This window comes from Salarias fasciatus, chromosome 12, assembly GCF_902148845.1.
Source record: "Salarias fasciatus chromosome 12, fSalaFa1.1, whole genome shotgun sequence".
In the NCBI taxonomy this organism is placed as follows: domain Eukaryota; kingdom Metazoa; phylum Chordata; class Actinopteri; order Blenniiformes; family Blenniidae; genus Salarias; species Salarias fasciatus.
The window spans coordinates 11,513,601-11,536,967 of record NC_043756.1 but is presented as its reverse complement, the minus strand read 5'-3'; the positions used below and the strand labels follow the sequence as shown (position 1 = coordinate 11,536,967).

The 23,367-nt window shown below is 43.8% G+C and overlaps 2 protein-coding genes across 2 annotated transcripts in view; one reads left to right on the top strand and one right to left on the bottom strand.

Moving 5' to 3' along the window:
• rasa1a (RAS p21 protein activator (GTPase activating protein) 1a) overlaps positions 1-18,398 on the top strand; it is a 25,351-nt gene extending 6,953 nt beyond the window's left edge. The window contains 41 exon segments of the mRNA XM_030104227.1: positions 6,369-6,521; positions 7,409-7,544; positions 9,845-9,915; positions 10,826-10,943; positions 11,748-11,779; positions 12,348-12,400; positions 12,550-12,603; positions 12,606-12,649; positions 12,651-12,700; position 12,742; positions 12,778-12,855; positions 13,057-13,131; positions 13,133-13,181; positions 13,290-13,369; positions 13,372-13,455; positions 13,562-13,648; positions 14,395-14,474; positions 14,550-14,599; positions 14,602-14,628; positions 14,631-14,706; positions 14,798-14,874; positions 15,005-15,108; positions 15,110-15,178; positions 15,293-15,308; positions 15,311-15,328; positions 15,331-15,383; positions 15,385-15,450; positions 15,548-15,593; positions 15,596-15,637; positions 15,640-15,683; positions 15,686-15,691; positions 15,808-15,923; positions 16,005-16,091; positions 16,643-16,670; positions 16,672-16,711; positions 16,798-16,886; positions 16,974-16,992; positions 16,995-17,054; positions 17,233-17,279; positions 17,282-17,373; positions 17,471-18,398. Of these exon segments, the coding sequence (XP_029960087.1) occupies positions 6,369-6,521; positions 7,409-7,544; positions 9,845-9,915; positions 10,826-10,943; positions 11,748-11,779; positions 12,348-12,400; positions 12,550-12,603; positions 12,606-12,649; positions 12,651-12,700; position 12,742; positions 12,778-12,855; positions 13,057-13,131; positions 13,133-13,181; positions 13,290-13,369; positions 13,372-13,455; positions 13,562-13,648; positions 14,395-14,474; positions 14,550-14,599; positions 14,602-14,628; positions 14,631-14,706; positions 14,798-14,874; positions 15,005-15,108; positions 15,110-15,178; positions 15,293-15,308; positions 15,311-15,328; positions 15,331-15,383; positions 15,385-15,450; positions 15,548-15,593; positions 15,596-15,637; positions 15,640-15,683; positions 15,686-15,691; positions 15,808-15,923; positions 16,005-16,091; positions 16,643-16,670; positions 16,672-16,711; positions 16,798-16,886; positions 16,974-16,992; positions 16,995-17,054; positions 17,233-17,279; positions 17,282-17,373; positions 17,471-17,555 (2,602 nt within the window). The 3' untranslated portion in view covers positions 17,556-18,398.
• ccnh (cyclin H) lies at positions 18,210-23,367 on the bottom strand. The gene is given in 12 exon segments (XM_030104226.1): positions 18,210-18,735; positions 19,005-19,068; positions 20,899-21,004; positions 21,101-21,171; positions 21,346-21,379; positions 21,382-21,465; positions 21,468-21,507; positions 21,596-21,809; positions 22,618-22,691; positions 22,763-22,885; positions 22,976-23,099; positions 23,220-23,367. Coding segments are annotated over 11 exon segments (954 nt in total). The 5' UTR covers positions 23,093-23,099; positions 23,220-23,367; the 3' UTR covers positions 18,210-18,708.

Here is a 23,367-nt window from a genome sequence, read left to right as displayed (position 1 = left end):
AGCACCATGTAAATATGCGGTTCCACTTGTTTTTGTTTGTGCAGCTATGAGGATCTCTACCCTTTTGCATGGAAAACCAATAGGCAGCATGCTCATGATGCGTGTCTTTATGAGAGAGGAAGAGGAGAGTAAGAGAAAGAGAGCGTCAGAGGAGGATTAAGTCGGAGCAAAGAACACAAGACTACAGTCTGCCCCAGCAGCTGAAGGATCAACCCGTGTAATTCTTCACAAGGCTTCTCAAGGATAACACAACTAGACATGATCATTCAATTGTCGTCAAATTAGTTTATCAACTAAAGTGTATGCAGGGCAGGCTTGATCTCCGTGTCCTTCGGCTCGTCTTTCATCCACGGATGTTGCTCATTGACCTTAACTATGGAAGATGACTGAATCGGGGCTGCAGGGGGGTCACGTCGTCATGCCGCGCACGGATTTGGAGCCGTCTTTGCTGTGCTTTCCACACCGGAGCTCACAGTGTTGGTGGACTGGGTGCACCTTGTGAGACCACGGGACGACCGAGGGAGATGCAGCAGAGGGTGAACTCAGCGTAAGTGGGGCATCAAATCACCCCGCAGCTCTTACCTTGCCTTGAGCTGATACAAAAATGGCTCCTGCATTTCATTTCTGTCAGAGTACCATTTTTGGGAAATGAAAATAAGCTGCAGAATTTGGTTATCGATTTGATTATTGTGGAAAAAACGCAATGATGTCAAAAAATAACGGATCTTTCATTGAGTTTTCTGATTGTTTGAAATATTGTAAGTAAAGTATAACTTTTAGTTTCCCTCTTAAGTTCACTCTCCAAAAAATGTTGGTGTCAAATATCTGAAAATTTGTCACCTTTTGACAAGGAATTTTTGGAATTCTGGAAAAAAACCAGGAGTGTAGAATAGAGACAAAGCCATCAACATGATTATGATTTATTTTCTAGACAGGTGAATGTGTTAAGTACAAAACTTAAAGTTATTCATTTTGGTTACTTGTATGATAAACAGTTCATAGAGTACTGTCTCTTCTTTCAGTGTGTGAATACTGATTTAATTATCGTTAGTACATCATTTTCTGTAGGAGTTTCTGGTAAGATGTGCCCTCGTCAGACTTGATCAGAGGTGTTTGACCTACTGAAATCTTTGCTGAGAAGCACATTTTGATTAACATTCACAGCAGATGTGCAGAATTGAAAGGAGACGGTCCTTTCTGAAAGTTTTGTGTGCTGAGTGAGCTCTGCAAGCGGAAGTGTCAGAACTCAGGAGTCAGTTGCACCGGTGCATGCAAATAATTGTTGATGAAAACAAAAGTCTCACAGTGTGGAGATCCACAGAGGTTGCAGTTGTTTACCCACCAGATAATCATCAGCTGGCTTGTTGGCATCAATTTCCAAATGGTCTGTGTACTTGACAGTCATGTGATCATTACTGATTGCTGTGGCTTTGCTGTGAATATGGTGACTAAGCACTCTGCACACAGGTTGCTCAGTTCACATCTGCATGTGACTCAGTTTCTTTAATGTAATGAAGTTGCAGTCTTTTGCGGTTGTGTAGACTTTGTAATTGTGGCGGCAGCGATATCAATCAGCCTAAAACACTCAAGCGGAAATATTTTGTCTTGTATGTTTGGATTTTACTTATTTAATGGTTCAAGGTATCATTTCTTGTTGCCATCTCTCATTTAATTCTAGCTTTCCCAGTGTCGTCTCATCACGCAGTTCTCAAACCTGACACATGCGAGTCAAGACATGCAACGACAAAACAGCATCTAATGTGATAAGAGCCTAATACCGTACAGTGTCTCCATTTGAGAACCCTAATCGGGTTAAACTCGCATGTAGAGCATATGTTGCGTGCTGCGAGTCCTGTATAAAGTCTGTAGCTCCTTCCAGGTGCGTTGCTCATGCAACATTTCACTGCATCCTGACACTGATGAAGAGCGACGGTACGTCTGTGGAGACGTTTGAGTACAGATGTATCCATCAAGGCAGGAGAACACGGAGGAACGAGACACGAGCCGGGCAGAAAGAGCCCCTAAAAGAGTTTAATGAGAGACGGACCGACAGAGAGACGACGTCTAACTCACTCAAGTCACGGCAATCTGCGTCTCTCCTGCGTGGCCTCATTTCCCCTCCAGGCAACAGAAAATAATGTAAAAGTGTTCTGTCAGGTTCTTCCCGTATGCTCAAATGAAACTGTGGCTAAAGTGGACGTACACACAGAGAGAAGTCTATAAATCAGTGAAGTAACAAAGGTTGTCTATATAATAATCCTTAAAAGTATAATCTAAAAGATTGGTTGTTATACTTCGAACTGTTTATTTATGTCCTGCCCATTTTACCTTTGTTTACGTTCCTTTCCCTGACAAGTGGCAGCTATTCGCACCACATGTACTCCGCTCAGGCTGTTGGTTAACTCAGTTTTCATTATCTTTATTAAATTTTAAGTAATTGGCGGGTTCCTCCTGTGAAGAGCGTGCAGCATAGTGCGCCTGATGTGGCTGTAATCCAGAGAGGTTCTAAAGCGCCTAAATTATGAGTTGAGTGCACAATAACGACCCAAATAATGTGAGCGTCATTTACAATTTAGAATTCAGTTTATTATTATTATACTGCTACGTTTATGTTGCTGTGTAAAAGCGTGTCTCCATTAAACAGCTGATATCCATTTAATTAAAACTCTTAATTACATACATACTGCTCTACACACAAGCAGGATGCCCTCTCATAAATTGTCTTTCTGCAGTCGAGGATGGTCCAGCTCCAATTAAGAGTTTTGTGTTAATTTTCATATGTGAATCAAAGCGTAAGACAGAAATTATATCCTATATAAATGGCAAAATCATTTTAAAATCTCATTCTTTTAAGTAAACTTGCGATTCTGTCAACAACACTCTTATTAAGTCATTTGGGTGCAGCTTCCCAAATAAAATTTTAGCTAGAAAAAGTAGTGACGGTACTTCTTGTGTAATTTGTTTGCGATCCAGAAAATCGAAACTTGTAAACTGAAGATAAACACTGCAGGCACAATTCGAACAGTGTAGCCCTCCTGTGCTGTCGGAGCTTTTGTGATGCAATATTTTCAAGGCCCGCTAGCCTGCAGCCCTGTTTTCTGTCATCTTGCCCAGCTCGCTCGGCTCAGGCATGTTTGATTTCGGCTCTGCGCGCCAATATTGTGATATTGTTCTCGACAGCGACAGACGATCAGGTGAACCATCCGTGCAAAGAACACACAAGTACAGCTGACGATGAGGCGACGAAAAGGAGTGTGGCGTGTGAAACTGAGGTTAGAAATGTCAGCCTCGGGGGTGGCGATGCTGTGGGTGACATCTACAGTCCTAACCTCAGCAGCCTCTTGCACATTCTTTTCTCGACTGTAGCATGTAGATGTGATGTGGGTGTTTTAGAGAATACAGTCATTTACCACGCATGTCACAATTCCAGGATGCTCAGGAAACTTGTCTATATTCGCGTCTTTAACTTCTTGTAGCTGACTTTCAGAGAGCTGTTTCCAAGAATGTAAATGCACGATCCCGAGCCGAGCGTCAGTCCTGCTCGCCGTTCGTGTACCGACACGACGGACATTCCTCAAGCTCATAGTAGCGCCGCTCACCCTCACCGCTGTCACGGCTGCGATTCGTAATGTCTTTAACACCCCTCTTGTCTGATTCACCCCGTCCTTATCACATGCTGGCATGTGGCACTGTGAAATGTAACAACTGGATTATATAGCTCACCCACAAAGCCTTACTAAACCTTTTATTATTTAGTTTTGTCTAAATCCAGAGAGGGTTTGTGAAGTGTCACAACTTGAACGTGTTTGTTGTCCGAGCCTTCAGGATACAGTGCTCTCTGTTTGATGTACAGATAATCACATCAGCAAGGACATAAAAATCAAGCACATGACGTTAATTGAGCGTACGACAGCAACTCCTTACAGCGCACATTACAAGATTAAAGAGTGAAGCGAAGTAAATGAAATGGCAGGTATGACTAAACATATAGCATATTACACTCATTGTGCTTTATTTTTTTATTTTTTTTCATGTTCTTGCTTCAATCAGCTTCCAAACAAGTGATTTCGTGTTGTATATTTTAGGTCAAGTGTTGTGAACTTGACCTTTCTGAACAAGTGTATTTATGTACCTGTCAGTCATACAGTCGAGGCATCTCAGACAATAAAATAAGAAAAACATACTTTATAGCTGAAAAACTGGATCAACCCTGTTTCCATGGACATGAGGACAGATGGAGTCAGGATCGAACTACCAATCATGAGAATTGTGGACAAACCCAAAAAAAAAATCACCAACTCATGTAACCTTTATTCAAATTTTTTTATTAAAAATATTATTTCAGCATGATTCACTGCCACACCTATGAATAATAGTTTCTAGGCTTGCTCTGTAACTTTAAAGTGGTTAGCTGTACAGTTTGGTTTGGAAAGCAAAGATTAAGGTCGTCTTACTTTTTTACTGCAAAAATCGCCATGAGAAATGTATTCCCTCTTGAAAAGTCTTATTAAACCTGCTCGTATAAAGATGAGACGTTTCCCTTTGTGAGAGCGTTGTTCAGGCATATTTTTTGTTGTCTTTTAGTGAAGCGTCTGCTCTGCTGTGTTTTACCGTTTGATGGCTGAGAACAGGCGAGCTGATGCAGCGTCCGGACGTGTGCAGTCTGTCCTGCAGCAACATCAGCAGCTGGCTGTCGAGCAGCATGATGCACAGCATAATCACTTAATCAGTTTGGATCAGCATTTCCTTGAGTTAGCATGCCCTACTCTGGAAATATGCACATTTTTATTTATTGTTCATAATCATTATACCCACAAAAACAAAAAAAATTAGACCAGGTGCTTGAATAATAGAAAAAAAAAAAAAAAAAACTGGATGAATAAAACCTAATTATTTCTGACACACCCCAGATTGCCAAAAAATCACTGTTGTTTCATCTAAAAAAAAAAAAAAAAAAACAGCAAAGAAATAAAACATTGAAGAAAACTTTAATAAAATTAGATATATAAATTATTATTGAAAAAATTCTTTCAGTATACTCAGCCACAGTCTTGTTTGACCAAAAACCAGCTGTGTTACTGGTGGAAATGACCAAACCAATATTTAACTTCATTTTCCGCTCCATGCTTGCATCAGATTCTGGTTAGAGAGTCCAAAAATAAGACACAGGGGGGAAAAAGAGCTCCTTATCATCATCTCGTATGTTCCTGTCAGTTCTAATCTATGCCGCGTCATGCCTGTCCTCTCTGACACTTTCAGGTCTGGCTCGCTGCGGCGAGGAAGGTTAGCGTGATGGAAACAGCCACCCTCGTGTTTCTTCTGTGCTGTGTTGTGGTGAAACTTGACACAGTGCAGCCTTTGAAAATGTTCTTTGCCTGTTTGTTTCATCTGAAGAATCTTGTGCAATCCAATATTAGTGTAAGAGGAGTTTTTTGTTTAATTTCTTTTGGCTTTTTTAATGTAATTTCCTTGGTCGTGAGTGACCTAAATTGCATGGTGCACATTAGATTGAAGCCAGTAGGATGATGTTTAGACTTTCTGTCCTCCACTTTCCATCTGAACTGCTTCATCCCGCTTCAGTATCACGTCCCCCCAGCTTCCCCAGCTCCTTCAGGCCTGCTTGGCTCAACTCTCAAACTGCTCTCAATTGCCCTCTTCAATTCTCTTATCATCGAAATCCCCTCAAAGCGCCCTTCACGGGACACTCTTTCCCTCCTCTTCAGGAGGCTTTCTCCAGCTTACTGCCTGATAGCAGACTCGATCACGTTTTCTTTACAAGTAGAGACCTGTACTTCCCCCGGACCAGATGGGAGCCATTTAGGTCTCCCGTGAAAAGAGCTGCTGCATGCAGCGCCTCATTCATCCTCTCACCACTGGATGTTTTTCCAGTCACTGCCCTCTGTTCTCAGAAGGCACCAGTGGCCTAAATTTGGAAGAGCATGTTAATTTTTTAGCCCAGCTGGCAAGGCCCTGTCAAGTACGGCCTCACCTGCTGAAATTTTAACCAGTGTTGTTGCTCAGCCTCCTGTTTAATTCAGACGGCAAAGCTTAACTAGAGCGGTGCAAACTCGAAAAGAGAAGGAAGTCGCATTTCTGCTTTCCTGTGCACCTGTAAAAAGTTTGCAGCACAAACACCTATTGAGACCTCAAGGCTTGATATTTTTATCAATTTGGTGCCCCAACAAGTAGAAGTAGTACACTGTAAAATAAATGTTCATATTCATTTATGATAGAGGATTTGAGTTCTCTGTCATCCCTCCATCCATCTGCTGATTGACCATTTCAAGACTCTCCATTTCTTCCCACTTGATCCCTCTGCGTTGTGAAGTTGTGTGTTCTTTGTAAACAGTTGTTTTGTCTCTTCTCAGGTGGTACCATGGCAAGCTAGACCGAACCATTGCTGAGGAGCGTCTGCGCCAGGCTCGCACTCCTGGCAGCTACCTCATCAGGGAGAGTGACCGCCGGCCCGGTTCCTTTGTCCTGTCTTTCCTCAGCATGACCAATGTGGTCAACCACTTCAGGTATGATGCTTTATCCATATTCTGCTGCATCCCATGATGGGTTTCTAAAGATTAAGGGGCTTAGCTTTTGCTAACTGCTTCAGCAGAGAGAGTAGTTCTCCTTTAATACGTTCAGATGTCTGTGCATGTGTGTGTGTCACACTTGTTTTTGAGTGTGTGTGTGTGGGGGTGGACCTGGTGCCAAAAGGAGAAGGACGACACGCTCGTGTAACTACAGCACTTTGTGGTATTTTACAGCTTTGCAGTCAATATAACAAGGCAGATTACAAATTATAATCTGTCCTCCCCTTCAGTGATAAATACTTGGATTTATGCAGGAGGTTGTATGAACAGTGCAGATCGTACAGTGAAGGTGAAGAGCGCCTCCTTTAAATCCAGGTCAGAGGATGTGCCACCCTGTTCTTCAAAGGGTTTAAGCACATAGGCTCATTTTAATACGAGCAGTGATGAAGTGGAAGGATTAAATGGGAATGTACCAACCGAACGGTTAATGAGGTGATATCATTTCCAAAGGATGAGAACTTGTGATTTTACACGATGGAAGTGAGCCTGTTTCAAACCCTCAGTCAGATCCATTCCGATTTCAGGTATAGATTTTGGATTTGTAGCTCTGTAAAACATTGTTTGTCTTCTTTCTATTTCTGTCATTGTCTGACGTCCTCTTTCAATAGACATGAACCATTTCTCCCAGATTGAAGGATTGTAATATGACATCAATCTTTAGTCTTCTACAAGCTGTTTTTCATTTGCAGGGATAGAAAAATATACTTGCATGCAGACATTTCGACTAAATTAAAAGGCACATTTTTCTTTGTCTTCACTGTTCAGTGATGACTTCATTATCAAAAAGTGCTCGGCTCGTTTATTACCTGTTTTGTTTCCAACAGGATAATCGCCATGTGTGGGGACTACTACATTGGGGGGCGGCGGTTCTCCTCTCTATCAGACCTGATTGGTTACTACAGCTATGTGTCTTGCCTACTAAAAGGAGAGAAACTGCTTTCACCAGTGGCGCCTCCCGAGGTGAGTCTGAGCGTCGAGCAGGCACCACAACACTTCCAGTGTTGTTAAAATAGAACGTGTGGAGACTGTATCTTTCGCCAGAAAGTGAAATCGATTTACGTTTGTCTTCTTAGTAATTTATCAATCCACCGAAACGACAAATTGAACACAGTGCTCCTGAAATGTTTGCAAAGATATGAAAAACTGGAATAGGCTTTTTATTGCGTGTGGCCAACCTTGTTTCAAATGATATACAGTTTATTTAACTACAAGGGGTCTGCAATTGGTGTCAAAACATCTCAGCAGTGATGAAGGAAAGTGGGAGCCATGTAAGCTCAATGTCTTTGTAGAGGATCTAAATACTTGATTTTCTCACTCAAGGCAATTGCAAACATTTTAAAATGTCATTCTCACTTATTATGGGGTGCTCTATTAAGATCATTCAGTAAAAAGAAATTTATTCACTGTGAGACGCAAATATCAGGCTGCAGTATAACAAGCACAGGGAGGCTGAATTCACTGTAAATCGTTGTTTATGAACTATATTCTCCTCTAGTGTATTTTGAACCCTTTTCATCTTATGTGACATATCATTAGCCGATACCTTCAGGTTAGGTGTTGTGGTAAAATGGGGAATAGGGTTCACTTATATACGGCTTTTTCCCAGATTTAACAGCTCCCAGAGTGCTTTACAGTGTTAGTTACATGCAGCCCTTCACACGCCAGTGGAGGCAGCCGCCATGCAAGGCTCTCAGTCCTTTCACTGGGTGTCTTGTCAGTGTCTCTTGCTCTAGGACACTTCAACATATGGAATGATGGGGGATCAAACCGAAACCCTTAAGAATGGCAGACAACCCACTTCACCATGTGAAATATACCTGATTGAAAGATCTCAGGAAACTCTGAATTGGCCTAAGATGTCATGTGAGCTTGAATTGAGCAGTATGAAATAAATCTGTTATTCATAAGAAAGACAGAAATTAGACAGTGACATATAGAACTGGGTTGAAATTATGTTGAAATGTAAGAAATCTTGACATTTTCCTAACATTAGATACTGAAAAATACAGTATTGTTTATAGTAATGTAGCTTTTTACATTGAAATAATCGTTTTGAGAATTGCGTTTCCCCATTTCTCGCCTGCCTGCAGCCTCTCTCACTCTGAAGCGAGCTGTGCTCGCGGCCCGCCCCTCCCTTCACGCTCGCACCCTCTCACATCTCAAGTTTGCAGAGAGAACCAACATGGAGACCAAAAAAAAAAAAAAACAATGACATATTTGTAAAGGAAGTGTCTAGTGCTTTTGGGTGATGGGCATGATCTACCGACGGCACCGCACAAATGACAGATTCTTCATCAGCTCACATATCATCATGATGTTTAAATTGCACTTATTTTCAAGATATTACTTTTCATGCATGTGTTCTATTAATATGCGCTGAAACGTTTGGATTTGTGGATGTTTGTGCCTCATTATGCGGCCATTTCACTGGTCTGACCCCCTCTAGGTTTCCTCTGAACTAAAACGAGTTTGACACATCTGGTTTAAACCTCCCGAGTATTTTAATGCATGCCGCTTTCTCACTAGTTTTCTGGAGAGTTCGTGTTTATTTGTGCAGCTGGTGGTTAACCAAGTGGATGTGTTCCAGTTTGTTTGTGACTTTGACCGAGAATTGTATTGAGTTTTATTCCCCAGCCCTAATTAGAAGCATTCATAATAATATTTGATAGAGCTTGGCTATCAGTATGGATCACCAATACCGAGTGGGTTAAAAGTCTATGTTCCTTTGAGGGCGGAGAGAAAAAAAAGTCTCTCTTAGATATCTGTCGAAACTTCACAGCTTTTTTTTTTTTATATATATATGTGCTAAAAGCACTCAAAATGTGACAATCAGCAGTAATGTGTGCATAATGAAACCTCATTTCCTGAAAAAAGGGACTCACAGAAGTTCTTTGATCTGGTAAAATGTGCTGGGGTTGAAAGGTGTGTGAAAACGTGCACGCCTTTCAGATAACTCGAATTCAATCTCGATTCCTCTCTTCAGCCAGTTGCTCATTGAACGCGGGAGTATCTTCAGATCTTCCTTTTTCTTTTTTCTTTTTTTTTTTTTTTCTTCCCCCTTTTGCCTTCAGGCAGTATCAGAGCTGTTTAAAGCTCTGGCTAATGCTAATTATGTTTTTTAACCGGGTGTGAGCTCTCCCTGTGGGAGTTGTAGTAGAATACTTGATTCTGTAAAATAATTGAGGCATTTAACATGGATGTGAGTCTGGCAGGTCAAGTCTTAAGAATAAGGTTTTTTTTTATTCTTGGTGTTTTCACAGCCTGTAGAAGACAGGAGGAGAGTCAGGGCCATACTTCCATACACCAAAGTGCCAGATACTGATGAGATCAGGTAAGCAAATTAAATGTATTTGTCTCGGATTCATGCAACAAGACCCTCATATTCAAAGAGGCGCTTTCTGAAAAGTACTTTTCTAAATGAGAGCCGTAATCCTGCAGACGCACAAGAGCATCGTTGATGTCAGAGGCTTAGAAAAATAATAGTTTTGCCTAAATTGCTCACAAAGAGCAGCCCGGTTCCCTTTGATTCTGCGGCAGCCTGGAAAGCACATCTTCTGACTTGTTATTGAAAAACAGTCTTGTTCCTGTCATAAGCGCAGTAGGCACACTTACTGATGATCCCAGCTATCCCCGATTTCCTAAATCTGATAAACATCTGTCTCAAGTCAACCTCAATGCTGAGCCTGCCAGCGAGCCACGGGCTTAGCCGAACAGAGAGTCATGCAACGTCTACCTCGGAGGCCGTGAGCCACAGGAGACACCTGCTGGCGCTGCATTGGAATTAGATTCTACAGCAGATAGATTCTGCAAGTTGGGACACTTTACAGAACCCGAGTTATCATGGTCAAGGTTAGTAGTGTCTTGAAAAAAAGCAAGACCAATTTGAATGGGAGAAAACTGATGCAACTCAAAGCACAAACAAAAACAGAAGTTCAAGTTTAGAAAAAGTCAAATGTATTTCATATAATAGATGATATAAACCTGTAGCAATACAAGCACAAACTTGAACACATAAAATAACATCAAGAGCTTTTAAACTTGACTAAATAATTCTATTTCCAAGTAGTAGAAAAGTCACTGTTGGCAGCAATTCTGAAAAATGTCAGCGAAACAGTAGTGGTTAAAAACTGGCTGCAAACTTGAGTTCTTGTGCTACTTTTTGAGAGATTGTCCTGAAATAGAGAGTTATTGGCGAGACTGTTTTCCAGCAATAATTTGGACTGAACCGACTGTGTCTGCAGTTTCCTGAAAGGGGACATGTTTATTGTTCACAATGAACTGGACGATGGCTGGATGTGGGTGACCAACGTCCGAACGGAGGAGCAGGGGCTCATCGTGGAGGACCTGGTGGAGGAAGTGGTGAGTCGTGCACAATGAGGAACAGCTGGAACCACTAATTTCAAGAGGAATCGTCAAACTGATGCAGTAACACAAAAAAAAAAAAAAAAACTGTGGAAGCTGCGCATTCAATTGAATGAGGTGTAGAACTTGTTTTTGTGGATTAAGGAAATTGATGCTATTCACGTGTTGTAAAGATTCGACTTCATGCCTCTAAATTCACTTTCATTTGAGCAACACGTATTATATTTATAATTTAACTTCAAAACAGGTTCAATATTTGCAATTACAGAGTGATTTGGCTTTAAATCTGGTTAAATGAGTGCTTTCCTTCATCGCCAGTGAAACCAGCAATGCGCAGTTAAGTGCAGAGTGAAAGCTCTACAGCAGGGGTGGGCAATTAATTTTCCCAAGGGGGCCGCATAAAAAAAGATGACTGGAGCCATAATTTCTACTCAATCTGAATGCATCCCTTAAGAACAATCTCTGTGTTTACACATCAGCTTTTTTTTCAATAACAGAAGTGGCTCAAACAATGAAAGTGGATAAAGGGGCAGCAACAAGCATATTTTATGTACACTACCAACTTGTAGATAAAAGAAAATTAATTGTACTTCCTGTTTTATAAACGCTGGTGTCCACTGGATTCCTGATTTGTCATTTTGTTACCAGTCAAAGGGCCACATGCGGCCCTCAGGTCTGCAGTATCAACAGCCCGCAACCCACAATATGGCCACAAAGCCAATAACGATGGAGCGTGAGAGGTCATGGAAACCTCCAGACTGTAGTTATTGGTGTATTGATAGATTTCTGTTTGCTTTTCAGGGCCGGGAGGAGGATCCACATGAGGGAAAAGTGTAAGTTATGTTGCATGTTACATTTTGTTTTTTCCTCTTTTTGACACAATGTGGAATCAATAATGAATAAACCACCGCAGCAAATAAAAGTTGTACGGAGAGAAGTTCCACTGTTCACAATTAGCACTGATTCTACAACCTGTTCTTCATCTTTGCTTTGTTGCAACATGTGTTTATATCCGACCTGCTGGTTTTATGCTTATTGTTTGGCGCACACAGCCGATTTCTGCTTTTGTCCTCAGGATATAGGTGCTGTTTTCATTTCTGCTTTAACAGGCTGAGCAGCATGACGGAGCACTGAGTCACTGTTTTCTATGTCCTTCAGCCATGGCACATTTTCAATTGTGACAAATTAAACTGTGCCGCGTTTATTTTATTTGTCTTTTGATGTATTTGCATACAGTAGTGTTTCACTGTGCCAACACCGTTTCGACACTGATGAATGTCCGCCGCTGACTTTTTTTGGTCTTGGAGGACGCTCTGGCAGAATGAGCTGTGTTCAGCTGATTGAGTAAATTCAACGGTGTTTGTCTCTTTTTTGCCGTTGTTCTTGTCGTATCTTCTACAGCTGGTATCACGGGAAGATCACGAAGCAGGAGGCCTACAACCTCCTGATGACAGGTACCATTTCTCTTCTCCTTTCATTAGGCCAAAGTTATTATTCATCGGAGACACGGCCGTGGATTCTCTTTGTCAGCGATGCATTGTGAACATCAAAGTCCATTTATCAGAACCCGCCCCGATTCCTGTGCTCCCGCTGCTTCCACAGTTGGCCAGGGTGTGCAGTTTTCTCGTCCGGCCGTCAGACAACACACCTGGGGACTACTCCTCTTTTTTCGCACCAATGAAAACATCCAAAGGTTTAAGATCTTCCCCCACCCCCAACAATCAGTACATGATGGGGGGGAGGTACTACAACAGGTGTGTTTCCCACAGAGAGAAATAAATACCTATACGGTCAGTGTGGGATTTTTTCAAACTGACTTTCTTGCCTGCAGTGTGATGACATTATTGACCATTACAAGAACGAGCAGATCGTTGAGGGCTACAACCTGAAAGAGCCCGTTTCAGTGCAGGTGAGCACAGTAACTGGTATTTTTTACTTAAATGATTGATTCTCTTCAGTTTTTTTTTTTTTTTTTTGCAAAATATATTTATTTGTAGCAGCTGTTGGGATTTACAAGTAACAATAAAGAAAATCACCAGGATTTCCTTGCCGGTTAAACACTCTTGATTATGACCACAATGGCTTCATTTTTTGTGTGTTTATATCGCAGCAGCAGGAACAAGTGCTGACGGACACAGTGGATGGGAGAGAAATTTATAACACTATCAGACGGAAAACAAAAGACCGCTTTCTACAAAAATATTGTCAAGAAAGGCTACCTCTGGTTCAATAAAGGTACATGTCATTGACACTTGAACTGTTTTTTTATAAAAATAATGTGGTTTGGTTTTTGTGTTTGGGGCTGTCAGGATGTGAACTTTGATTTATTGTATTATTCTGCAGGCAAAGGCAAACGGTGGAAGAACCTCTACTTCATCCTGGAGGGCAACGATGCACAACTCATCTATTTTGAAAGCGAAAAGAGAGAGCCACCAAACCCAAAGGGCTGATCGACCTCAGCGTGTGCTCAGTGTATGGTGTGCATGACAGTCTGTTTGGCAGGTGAGACGTGGGAACGCTCCTGAGTGGGAATATGCAGCTTGAAGAGAAAGTTGACTGTGTAAACTGGAACACAAAGTCATTTAAATGCTTTTGTTTTTTCTTTATTCCTCCAGGCCAACTGTTTCCAAATTGTTGTCCAGCACTTTAGTGAGGAGCAGTACATATTCTACTTTGCGGGAGACGCTCCAGAACAGGCGCAGGTAATGAAAAAGATCAGAACTTCTTGTAAAAACAGGTGTGTGTGTGTGTTTTCTGCTGATGCCAAGTCCAGAAAAAAAAAAACTCCGTCTGCTGGAGGAATGAGCGGAGCTCAGAAAGCTTGGAACCTGCTTTTTTTCTTCTTTTTTCCAACCCTCCTATGAGGAGATCCTGATACTAAAGACTAGAAACTCTAACAAAAGAAACCAGTGTGAAGTGTGAAGTGATGCAGCACCAGCAGTCAGAATTTAATCTGTAAACAACAATAAACATGATAGGACCTGCACATCGGGTTATCATGTAACTTCTGCGTTGACCTCATGGTGGTGCTGTTGTCTCGCTGTTAGAGTCTAATCTCAACCCTCTGAGCTGCCGTTTGAGCTGCATCATGCAAATGACAGCATAAGTAGACTGAAGGTCAAGGATAATATGTTTCTGTTAGTCACAAAGCAGGACTGGAGCAGATGAAAATATTCTTATTGATTCTGAAGAGGAGTTAAGACGTCGGTTGCTCTCAAGCTTTTACCTTTAGGCACTCAATCATTTTTAACTAACAGAGAAAACAAGATTTGACAGTTAAAATCTGGTTTTACTCCGAGCTGAAGGTAACCCTTCTAAGCACACATGTTGAATTAGGTTTATTGTCCCACAGCCACACCATTCGAAAAGTCGAAAAGTCATCCAGTGTGAGTGTAGAGCGCACGAGCCAGTGTCTCTCCGGTGTTCTGATTCTGCTCTGCTTTTGCAGGACTGGATGAAATGCCTTCAAACCTTCTGTAGTAACCTAAGGAAAACCACTCAGCCCACTTCAACAAGAGGCTCAGACAGGTACGTGTCCAGAAGTTTGTTCTCACATCATCGGATGGAGTACATGCCGTTGGTTATAATCCCGCCTCCTCTCAGGTGGAGCAGCCTGGTCCTCTACGTCGAGGAGGCCCACAAGCTGCCGGTCAAGTATTCACCAACCCCTACTGCAACATCTACCTAACAGTGTCCAGGTCGCCAAAACGCACCCGAGGGAGGGCAGAACCCCGTCTTCACCGAGGAGTTTCATTTTCGAGTACGCAAATTTAAATTCATCTCACTCTTCCCTCTCCAGCGTATGTTAATCCTCTTTAGGTAGAGTTGATAATGTTCTCTGTTGTTTTCAGTGACTGTCGAGTGAAATCAAACCGATTTGAAATCAGTTTGAGCAACAAAACGAAAAAGAGCAAAGAAAGTGACATCTGTGAGTATGTCAACAAACTCTAAAGAAGCGGCGTCCTGGTCTCGGCAGTCCTCCTCACTTCTGTCCCATTTGTTGCACACGTCTTCTCTTTCCCCGCTTCCTGGGACGCCTCATTTTCCCTGCCGCTCAGTGTTCATGCGCTGCCAGCTGAACCGTCTGCAGAAGGGCCAGATGATTGACGAGTGGTTCCCTCTCAGCCCCCACGCCCCCTGAAGGGCATCGGAGACGGGCTCCCCTGCGCGTCCGCGCCCGCTACTCAATGGAGAAGATCATGCCCGAGGAGGAGTACAGCGAATTCAAGGAGGTCTGACTCGCCCGAAAGTTGCTTTTGATTGCATTGGTTTCTTAATCGCTCCGCTCTCTCCTCTCTCTCTCTCGTTGACATCCCGACCGATGTGTGTGTGTGTGTGCGCCGCAGATGATCCTGCAGAAGGAGTTCACGTCATCTACGCTCTGGCCACGTGTGCGGCCAGGAACGCACCTTACTGGCGAGCCTCCTGCTGCGGATCTTTCAGACACGCGAAGGCCGAAGCCCCCGTGCTCCGAAACATCAACGACGAGAGATTAACGTGGAAGGTGAGAATCTCACACAGCAGGACGGGAAACTTCAAATTCGGCGAGAAAGATCCTGTAGACGTGGACACACATCTGGATTAACCTCTTTGTTTGGCAGACGAAGCCACCCACGCTGTTCCGAGCCACCACGCTGGCCAGCACCCTGATGAGCAGTACATGAAGGCCACCGCCACGCCCTTCGTCCACCACGCCTCAAAGACACCATCCTCAAAATCATGGAGAGCAAACAGTCCCCTGCGAGGTGAAGATCCGCGACTCTGAATGACCCCTGACGTCAAACTGGACATTTTACAGCACAGCTGAGCACAAATGCCACGCAGCAGAATTCACAGTTTCCCCGTTTCTTTGGTTTTAAAGTTGAACCCTTCCAAGCTGGAGAAGAACGAGGACGTGAACTTGAACCTGGCCAATCTCCTCAACATCCTGTCCGAGCTGGTGGAGAAGATCTTCATGGCTGCGGAGATCTTACCGCCGTAAGCTCACATTCTGAGAGGATCGTTTTCCTCTGTACGTAGCCGTTCAGACAGAAAGCCAAACGTCTGTGACCCCCGCAGGACGCTGAGGTTCATCTACGGATGCCTGCAGAAGTCTGTGCAGCAGAAGTGGCCGACCAACACCACCATGAGGACAAGAGTCGTCAGGTACGGAAACCTCCTGTCTAGTCATTATTTATAGAAGAAACTGTTTTTCTACTGTATGATTAAAAACTAAAGAACTGAGGATCTCTGGGTTGATTTATTAGTATTTTTATTAATTTCACTTTAAAATCCTTTTAATTCTCTGTTTAACAATCAAATCAGTGATTCTTTATTTTCTCTGTTCTGTTGAGTTTGTTTTTTCTTTTCTTTCAGTCGATGGGTTTTGTATTCATCTTTGTTTGTATTCCACTTTTGATTTTTCCTTTAGTTTGTTGCTGTATTGTATTAATGATTAAAATCTTCGTCTTTGCATATTTCTATGTTATTTCTAAAAAAGTGCCTCAGAACAAAATCAGAAAAATATGAAATAACTATATAAGGCTGAATAAAAAAGACATTTGTTATCAGGATTTATCAGAAAATATAAAATGTTTGCAAAATGTCAATAAAACAGAATAAACATGTTTAGAAAGTTAATAGAAGAGGACCTTAACAACAGTAATGATGAAATCCTGAATCCTTATTCTCGTCTGACTTCCTTCCTTCCTTTCTAGCGGCTTCGTCTTTCTGAGGCTGATCTGTCCCCGCCATCCTCAACCCCAGAATGTTCAACATCATTGCAGGTGAGCATCATTTACACACACTTGACACACACAATCTTTACACTTGTCTTATTGAACGTGTTCCAATCCTCCGTTTGGCTCCGCAGATCCTCCATCGTCAACGGCGAGCAGGACGCTCACGCTGGTGGCCAAAATCGGTGCAGAATCTGGCCAACCTGTTGAATTTGGTGCCAAGGTATCAAACCGTCTCTGATCTGCAGAGAGGTGTGTGTGTGTTTGTTTGATGTCAGTACGCGTGAGCTGTGTGTCTGTTCCCCATCAGGAGCCCTACATGGAGGGCGTAAACCCTTCATCAAAAACAACAAAACCCGGATGATCATGTTTCTGGATGAGTTAGGGGTGAGTCAGCTGTCGGGTTTCGAAATTGATGATAATAGTCATATAAATTATTTTAAAAGTTGAAGTGTTAAGAAGAGACTGACTTCATATTTGTTTGATGTGTTTCGTCTGATGCATTGATAAAGAGAACAAACGATACTTGCACTGATGCGGCCGCCGCTCTGTTTCGCCGTCTCCAGAAGTCCCCGACCGCCCCGAAGCCACAGAGCACTTAGGACGGACCTCTCGATGGACCTGTCCCGGGACCTGGCCGCGCTGCACGAGCTCTGCGCCACGCCAGCGGACGAGCTCCGGACGCTGAGCAACGAGAGGGGCGCCCAGCAGGTGAGGGAAACCGGCGGCCGCCCGGCTCCGCCCCGCCCCGCCCCTGCCTTCCCAGCAGCCCGGCCTCACTCTGGTCTCTCTCTCTCTCTCTCCGCCGCACGTGTTGAAAAAGCTGCTGGCCATCACAGAGCTGCTCCAGCAGAAGCAGGCTCAGTACGCCATGTCCAACAGCAACAGGTAGTACTGCCACCCCCCTCCTCCTCCCCTCCTCCCCACCTCACATCTCCCCCATCCCCCGCGCCGGAGTGCAGCCCAGAGGAGACCTAGCATGCTCTGCCCTCATCACCATGGCAACCAGCCCACCACCCTCCATCCTGTGTTCCTCCGACGGTCCCCGCCCATCCCCACCCACCTCCCACCAGCCATAGTGTCTTGTTCACCACAAGAGAGCTATGCAACAACAGCAGCTGAGTACAAGAAACGCAGTAGAGTACTTTAAAAAAAGAAAATCAAAACAAAAAATAAATAGTGACTGACAGCTGTATGCACAAGAAACCTATTTTTTTTTTTTTCCCCCTTATAAACTGTGTTTATGATCTGACTCGGGTACATTTCATTTCCCTTCATCACGAGGGCCAAATATTCAGATTTCAAAAGGATTCTTTGTACCCGCGGCGTGTTTTGATAGCACGAGTTGCCAAAGTGTAACCCACCCACCCCCCGCTCTGTGAGAAAACTGACATGAAGAAGCGAGTTCTCTCAGTCCCCCCTTTACTGGAAACTGGATATGAGCGAGAAATGCTTTTTATACTGTAATTAGTGACTGATTTATTTTAAGTTATGACAATATCTGCAAAGTGCTGAAAACCAGCATTTTTATGTCTGTTGTTCTTTTTTTTTTTTTCCTTTCTTTGTTTGTCTAGATTGGAACACTCTTTCAGGAAAGAATATGGTTATTTTATATGAATAAATTCTCTTGCTGGAATCATGAGTATATAAGTGAGATGAGCTGAATTTTGTTTTTCCCTTTAATTGTATCAGCTTTTGTTTTTCTTTGATTATTTGGCTTGTTTTGAAACTCCCCCAAAATGCCAGACACATAATCACAGAAACCAAGTAAAATGAAAGTGTTTACAGCAGTAATTTTTTTTTTTTTTTTTTTTTTTGGAATAGTACAGACTGTATCGGACATGCATGCACTTATTAAACCTGTTTTTGTAAGTAGATTATGGAGTCATTCATTGTCCCCCTGGCAAAAGGCGGAGAAAGGTATTGTATTACGGACAGAGCAACATGTAAGAAAAAATATCTTTATTATCACAGAACTAAGGAAACCCAGTAAACTGGCTGCTGTATTTGCTGAAAACCATCAGAACATGTTCATCACCAACGCCTCATATCAGATCTTCATCCGTCCATTCCTGAAATAAAAAAAAACAAACTGATTTAGGAGGTACAATATGTAAAATTGCTTGTAACATTCAGTTTTTAACGCAGCTTAAACTGAAAGCTATGAGACAAAACAAACAAGAAAAATGACCAAATGAGGTTTGAAAGGATTGAATTACAAAAAACATACATAATGGTTGAAGTTTCCGGACAGACTGGATGCTACAGTGACTCCGAAGTGGCATTACTTCAATCTTACATACTGTACCTTAAAGAAAAAAAGAGAAAAAAAGAAACTTACTTCTTCTGCAATCCGTGCTTCTTTAGCCACCAAGGTCGTCTTCTTCGTATCCCCGCTTTCGTTGCTGCAATGCAGAAATAATTTCACTATGAGCAGCTGAGTGGTAAAATTTAGTCTGGCGGGTGCATTTGTGAGTCACGACTGGGCGTTTCGAGTAGCTGCAGCTGTTGGTGAACGCAGCAGAACCCCTCCCGCCCCATCGTCCACGCTCATGTGGGTGGCCTGTGCCGCGTCTCGCTCCATGACGGCTCCTATCCGTAGATGTAGAGCCCTCCACCACCTCATCTCGAATCCCCTGTGTCGTCCATCTAGAGCTAGTGTGACCCCCCGTGTGTGACTTGAGGAGGAGTCTGGGTGGGCCGGCGGCCCCGCGCCGTTCACAAACCCCTGTCCGCTTATCTTACAGGACAAGAGGCACCTATCATGTCACTGGCTGCTGCCATCCAGGTAATGTGAGAATTAAAAAAAAAAAACGGATTTGCGCCTGAGATCAGAGTGCTGTAGTGAGATCGCACAGCCAGCCTGCCTGCCAGCCAAAGCGTGAGGCCTCTTCCCGTGCGGTGCACGACTCCCGAGGACTGGCGTGAGTTTGTGCTTTTAAGCGTATTGGCCCCAGATTCCTGCTGGGGGTACAAATGCAATACGGCTGTTCTCGACGGAAAAAGAAAAACAAAAACAAAAACCCCACTTGCTGCATACGGTCCTTCCAAAGCCCTTTCCAAAACGCTTCAGACGGCGTGCTGATGTCGTTCGCACCGAGACCTCCGGGACGCGGGAGGTACAGTGAACTGCTGGGCGGCGGGGCCGGACCCGGCGCCCCCGACCGGCCGCTGCTCTCTTGGGACAACAGAACTTGCAGGTGACATCGGAGGGGGAGGCGATCCAAAGCATTAACGTAGCGTTTTCTGCTGTCATCAGGGAATTTTAAACATAGCACCTCTTTTCCAAGACGACACGAGCCTTAACTCCCTTTCTACTCACCTTCCTCTCACCATTTTATGATAAGCTCTTCCTCCGAAACCATTGAGAACTTCCACGTCTTTGTGTAAAAACTTCCACGCGGCACGGGAACACTCCTTCCTTTCTTTCTTTTCTAATGCCGCTTTGTTCGTTGATATGATACACTTAGGCTTGTGTAGGAGTAAACTGTGTTTGTGTATGAAGTAGCGAACGATAGCGTAACGGTAGGAGAGCTCTGTAACCCGTCCTGTGCATGTTAACCCTGAACGGATCCTTCCTCTAGTGTGTGGGCCTACATATATGCTGCTCTAACCGCCGTCACCTGAACTCCCTCAATGCCTTCTTGGATGTAAACTGAAAGCTTTTCATGCATCTGCAGTCCGTCTTCGCCGTCTCTCGGGACACGTACCGCACCGACTGTTTTCACGTAGATCCCCACCCCCTCCCCCGAGAAGGCAGCCACGCACAGATGTGATCACCTTCGTCAGTCATAAGTCATAAGGGTTTGGCCTTGTGTGCCTCCTGATGATTCCAGTCTGAAATCTGTGCCTGCCATCGCTCCCGAGTTTACCAAACTGTTTACTGTAGTTGCACTTAAAAGATACCACGGACCTCACCAAGTGTTAACGGACAACTGGCCACGGGCGAGCGACGGCGAGCGAGCCCGCCGGTGTCCCCTGCGGCCGCGTGGCGTGGGACGGTGTCGGCCTCCAGTTGTACTTCCTTTCTGTATTTCATACAGCTGATGATGATGATGATGACGTGTTCCTTCTTATTTTTCTACCTGATACTTTGAACCTTGAACCTTTTGCATCTTAGATACGACAACCTGGCTAAAATAAAGCTGTTGCTACATTATGACTACGGGACCTCGACTGCATCTGTGAGTCTGAACAGCTGATGATTTAAACATTTGATCATGTGATCTCCTTACTTGCTGGAAGTGTTGAGCTCAGCATGGATCCTCTCCAGCCTCTGCTTGTACACGTTCACCTCCTCTGGTTTGGGAAGCTCATACTTCTTCAGCAGAGTTTTCATTCCTGCCAAAACAACAAGAATGATGTCCCAAACACGAGCTGCCAGGTAGCGCAACTGCACCATCTAGTGGTGAGAAGCTGGAGCTGCAGTTCACTCACGTCTCATTAAGTCGTACATCTTTGAAAGAGTCTCTTTATCTTCTCTCAGCCCCAAACATTCAGTCAGGTAGCTGAACACAGAAGATGAAAACAGGGTCATTCTGAATAATTAGATGTTTATTATATAATCTAAGTGTTAATCTTCTTTTTATCACATTGGAAAGCAACAAATTACCAAGTCATTCAGTAGATTAGAAACTGATTTACAGCAGTTTTATATTTTGGTGTGAGACCATTTGACCCACCTCTCCATGCTGAGCCCGGCTCTGGAGGCGCTGTTAGAATCGCCGTCAGGGCGATCTGAGAGGGAGAGAACAGCAGCCCCGCATCCGTCATGGCCGCCTGGGTCAGGAAGTCGTCGGCACTCTCCTCAGAGACTCTGGGTTCTCCAGTGTGGGGTATCTGGTCTGGTTTAGGCAAAGAAAACCAAACTCAGGTGAGCTCTCGAGGGCTGGGACAGTTTTGTGTTTACGGTTTTCACAGGAGGCCACGCACCTTGAGGTCAATGAGCAGCCCCTCCATGGGCCTGTAGGGGTTGTGCACCACCAGGTGAAAATTGAGCTGCTGGATGAGCAGCAGCTCGTACTCCAGGATCTGCTCCAGAACCCGCTCCTGCCCCGCCGGGGTCTCCTGCAGAAGGTTCCCCACAAACTGAAGGCTGGACACGTTGAACTCGTCCACTTTGCAGGACAGGTAGGCACACGTCAGCCTGGAGCCAGCCGGAGAACCAGGAGGCGAAGACACAAAGAATCATTAGTAAACAATACGTAACATGCATCGTGCAACAGGCTAAATGATTACATGTTCCACAACTGATCACGTGGAAGAGAAATTATTTTTTTTCCAAGTAACATTAATCAGCCTGTGCAAAGTTTTAACCTTTGACCATTTTCTTTTTGAGATATAGCTGCTTAAAAAGGGGTCTTGCTCTGTAAAAAATTAATGCTGCTCAAAAAGTCAAAGTTCCAGGAGTCAGTACTGTTGAACTTTGAATTTTTCCAGGATTGTTGGAGAGGTTTTAGAGATGTTTAGACTTCTAAAATGACTGATTCACACTTTAAAAGTCATCACTTTTTTCAATATGGACCGAAAGAAAAATATTCAACACTTTTGGCTCTAATTTATCAAAATAACTACTGGCCACATTGAATGTAGAGACTAGGTACACATCTGGAAGAAACCTAAAGTTTGAACTGATAAAACAACAAATTTGACCCACATTGGTAATGTGGAACGACTTATTCGCCAGATAAAGCAAGACTGCATTGGTATGAACTTCTGAAACGAAATCGGTACTTTAATTCATCCATCCATCAGCAACACCCACTTTGTCTGAGTTAGGGTTGCTGCTGCTTCATCCCAACTGACCACGAGGAAAAAAGCAAGGTTGGGAAAACCATCACTGGGCATAACAGAGAGAGAATCACCCAGAAAATGTTTTTCATACAGTCTCTGTTTGCCCTGTGGTGGACTGGCTGCAGATGGATGGATGAACTCAAAGCTACAGGTCTACTCACATGATGATCCTGGGGTGGTACTCCATGATGGAGTTGTTCAGGTAGAACCTCCTGAAGTACATGGCAGCTGTGCCCTGTGACAGAGACCCGGATGAAGATGAGTATGAACACAGAGAAGAAGTTGAACCGGAGACGAGAAGCTTACCACCACAGACTTGGGCATGGCAGGCTTGAACGCGTTGCAGAAGTCCAGCAGCCTCCTCTCATAGTGTCGAAACAAGACGTCTTCTTCATGTCGCTCCAGGAAGACGGACTCGCTCAGGCCGGGCTGACTCAGAGGAGATGAGGTGAAGGAACAGCTCACACCGATGAGCAGCACAGCTCGTACATCATAATCACTTCATTCTCTTTAATTTACCTTCCCGCTTTCTTTGGCCTTCATACGAAACTTTTGGTTGGCATTGTACCTTTTCTTCTCCAATTCATCCTCACGGTTAAATGTCCAGTATCTCCTCTGGGAGCTGTTGTGAAACATGTCAGATCTGCAAAGACATAAAAAACACACACACAAAAATTGGACATGTCAGGTTCTGCAAAAACAGATGTAAAACAAATTAGGAAGACTTCAACGCTGCTGCTGAGGCACAGTGCCGTTCAAATACCTTATTCCGTGTCCAAAGTTTCCATTCACGGCGGAGGTTACGAGCCGCAGCTATATTCGTTCCTCAAAATAACGCGGGGACTTTGGCAAAAAGCTTAAAAACACATTTCCAACGAGGAACCCGCTAATGACAACACTGGCGCTCGTCG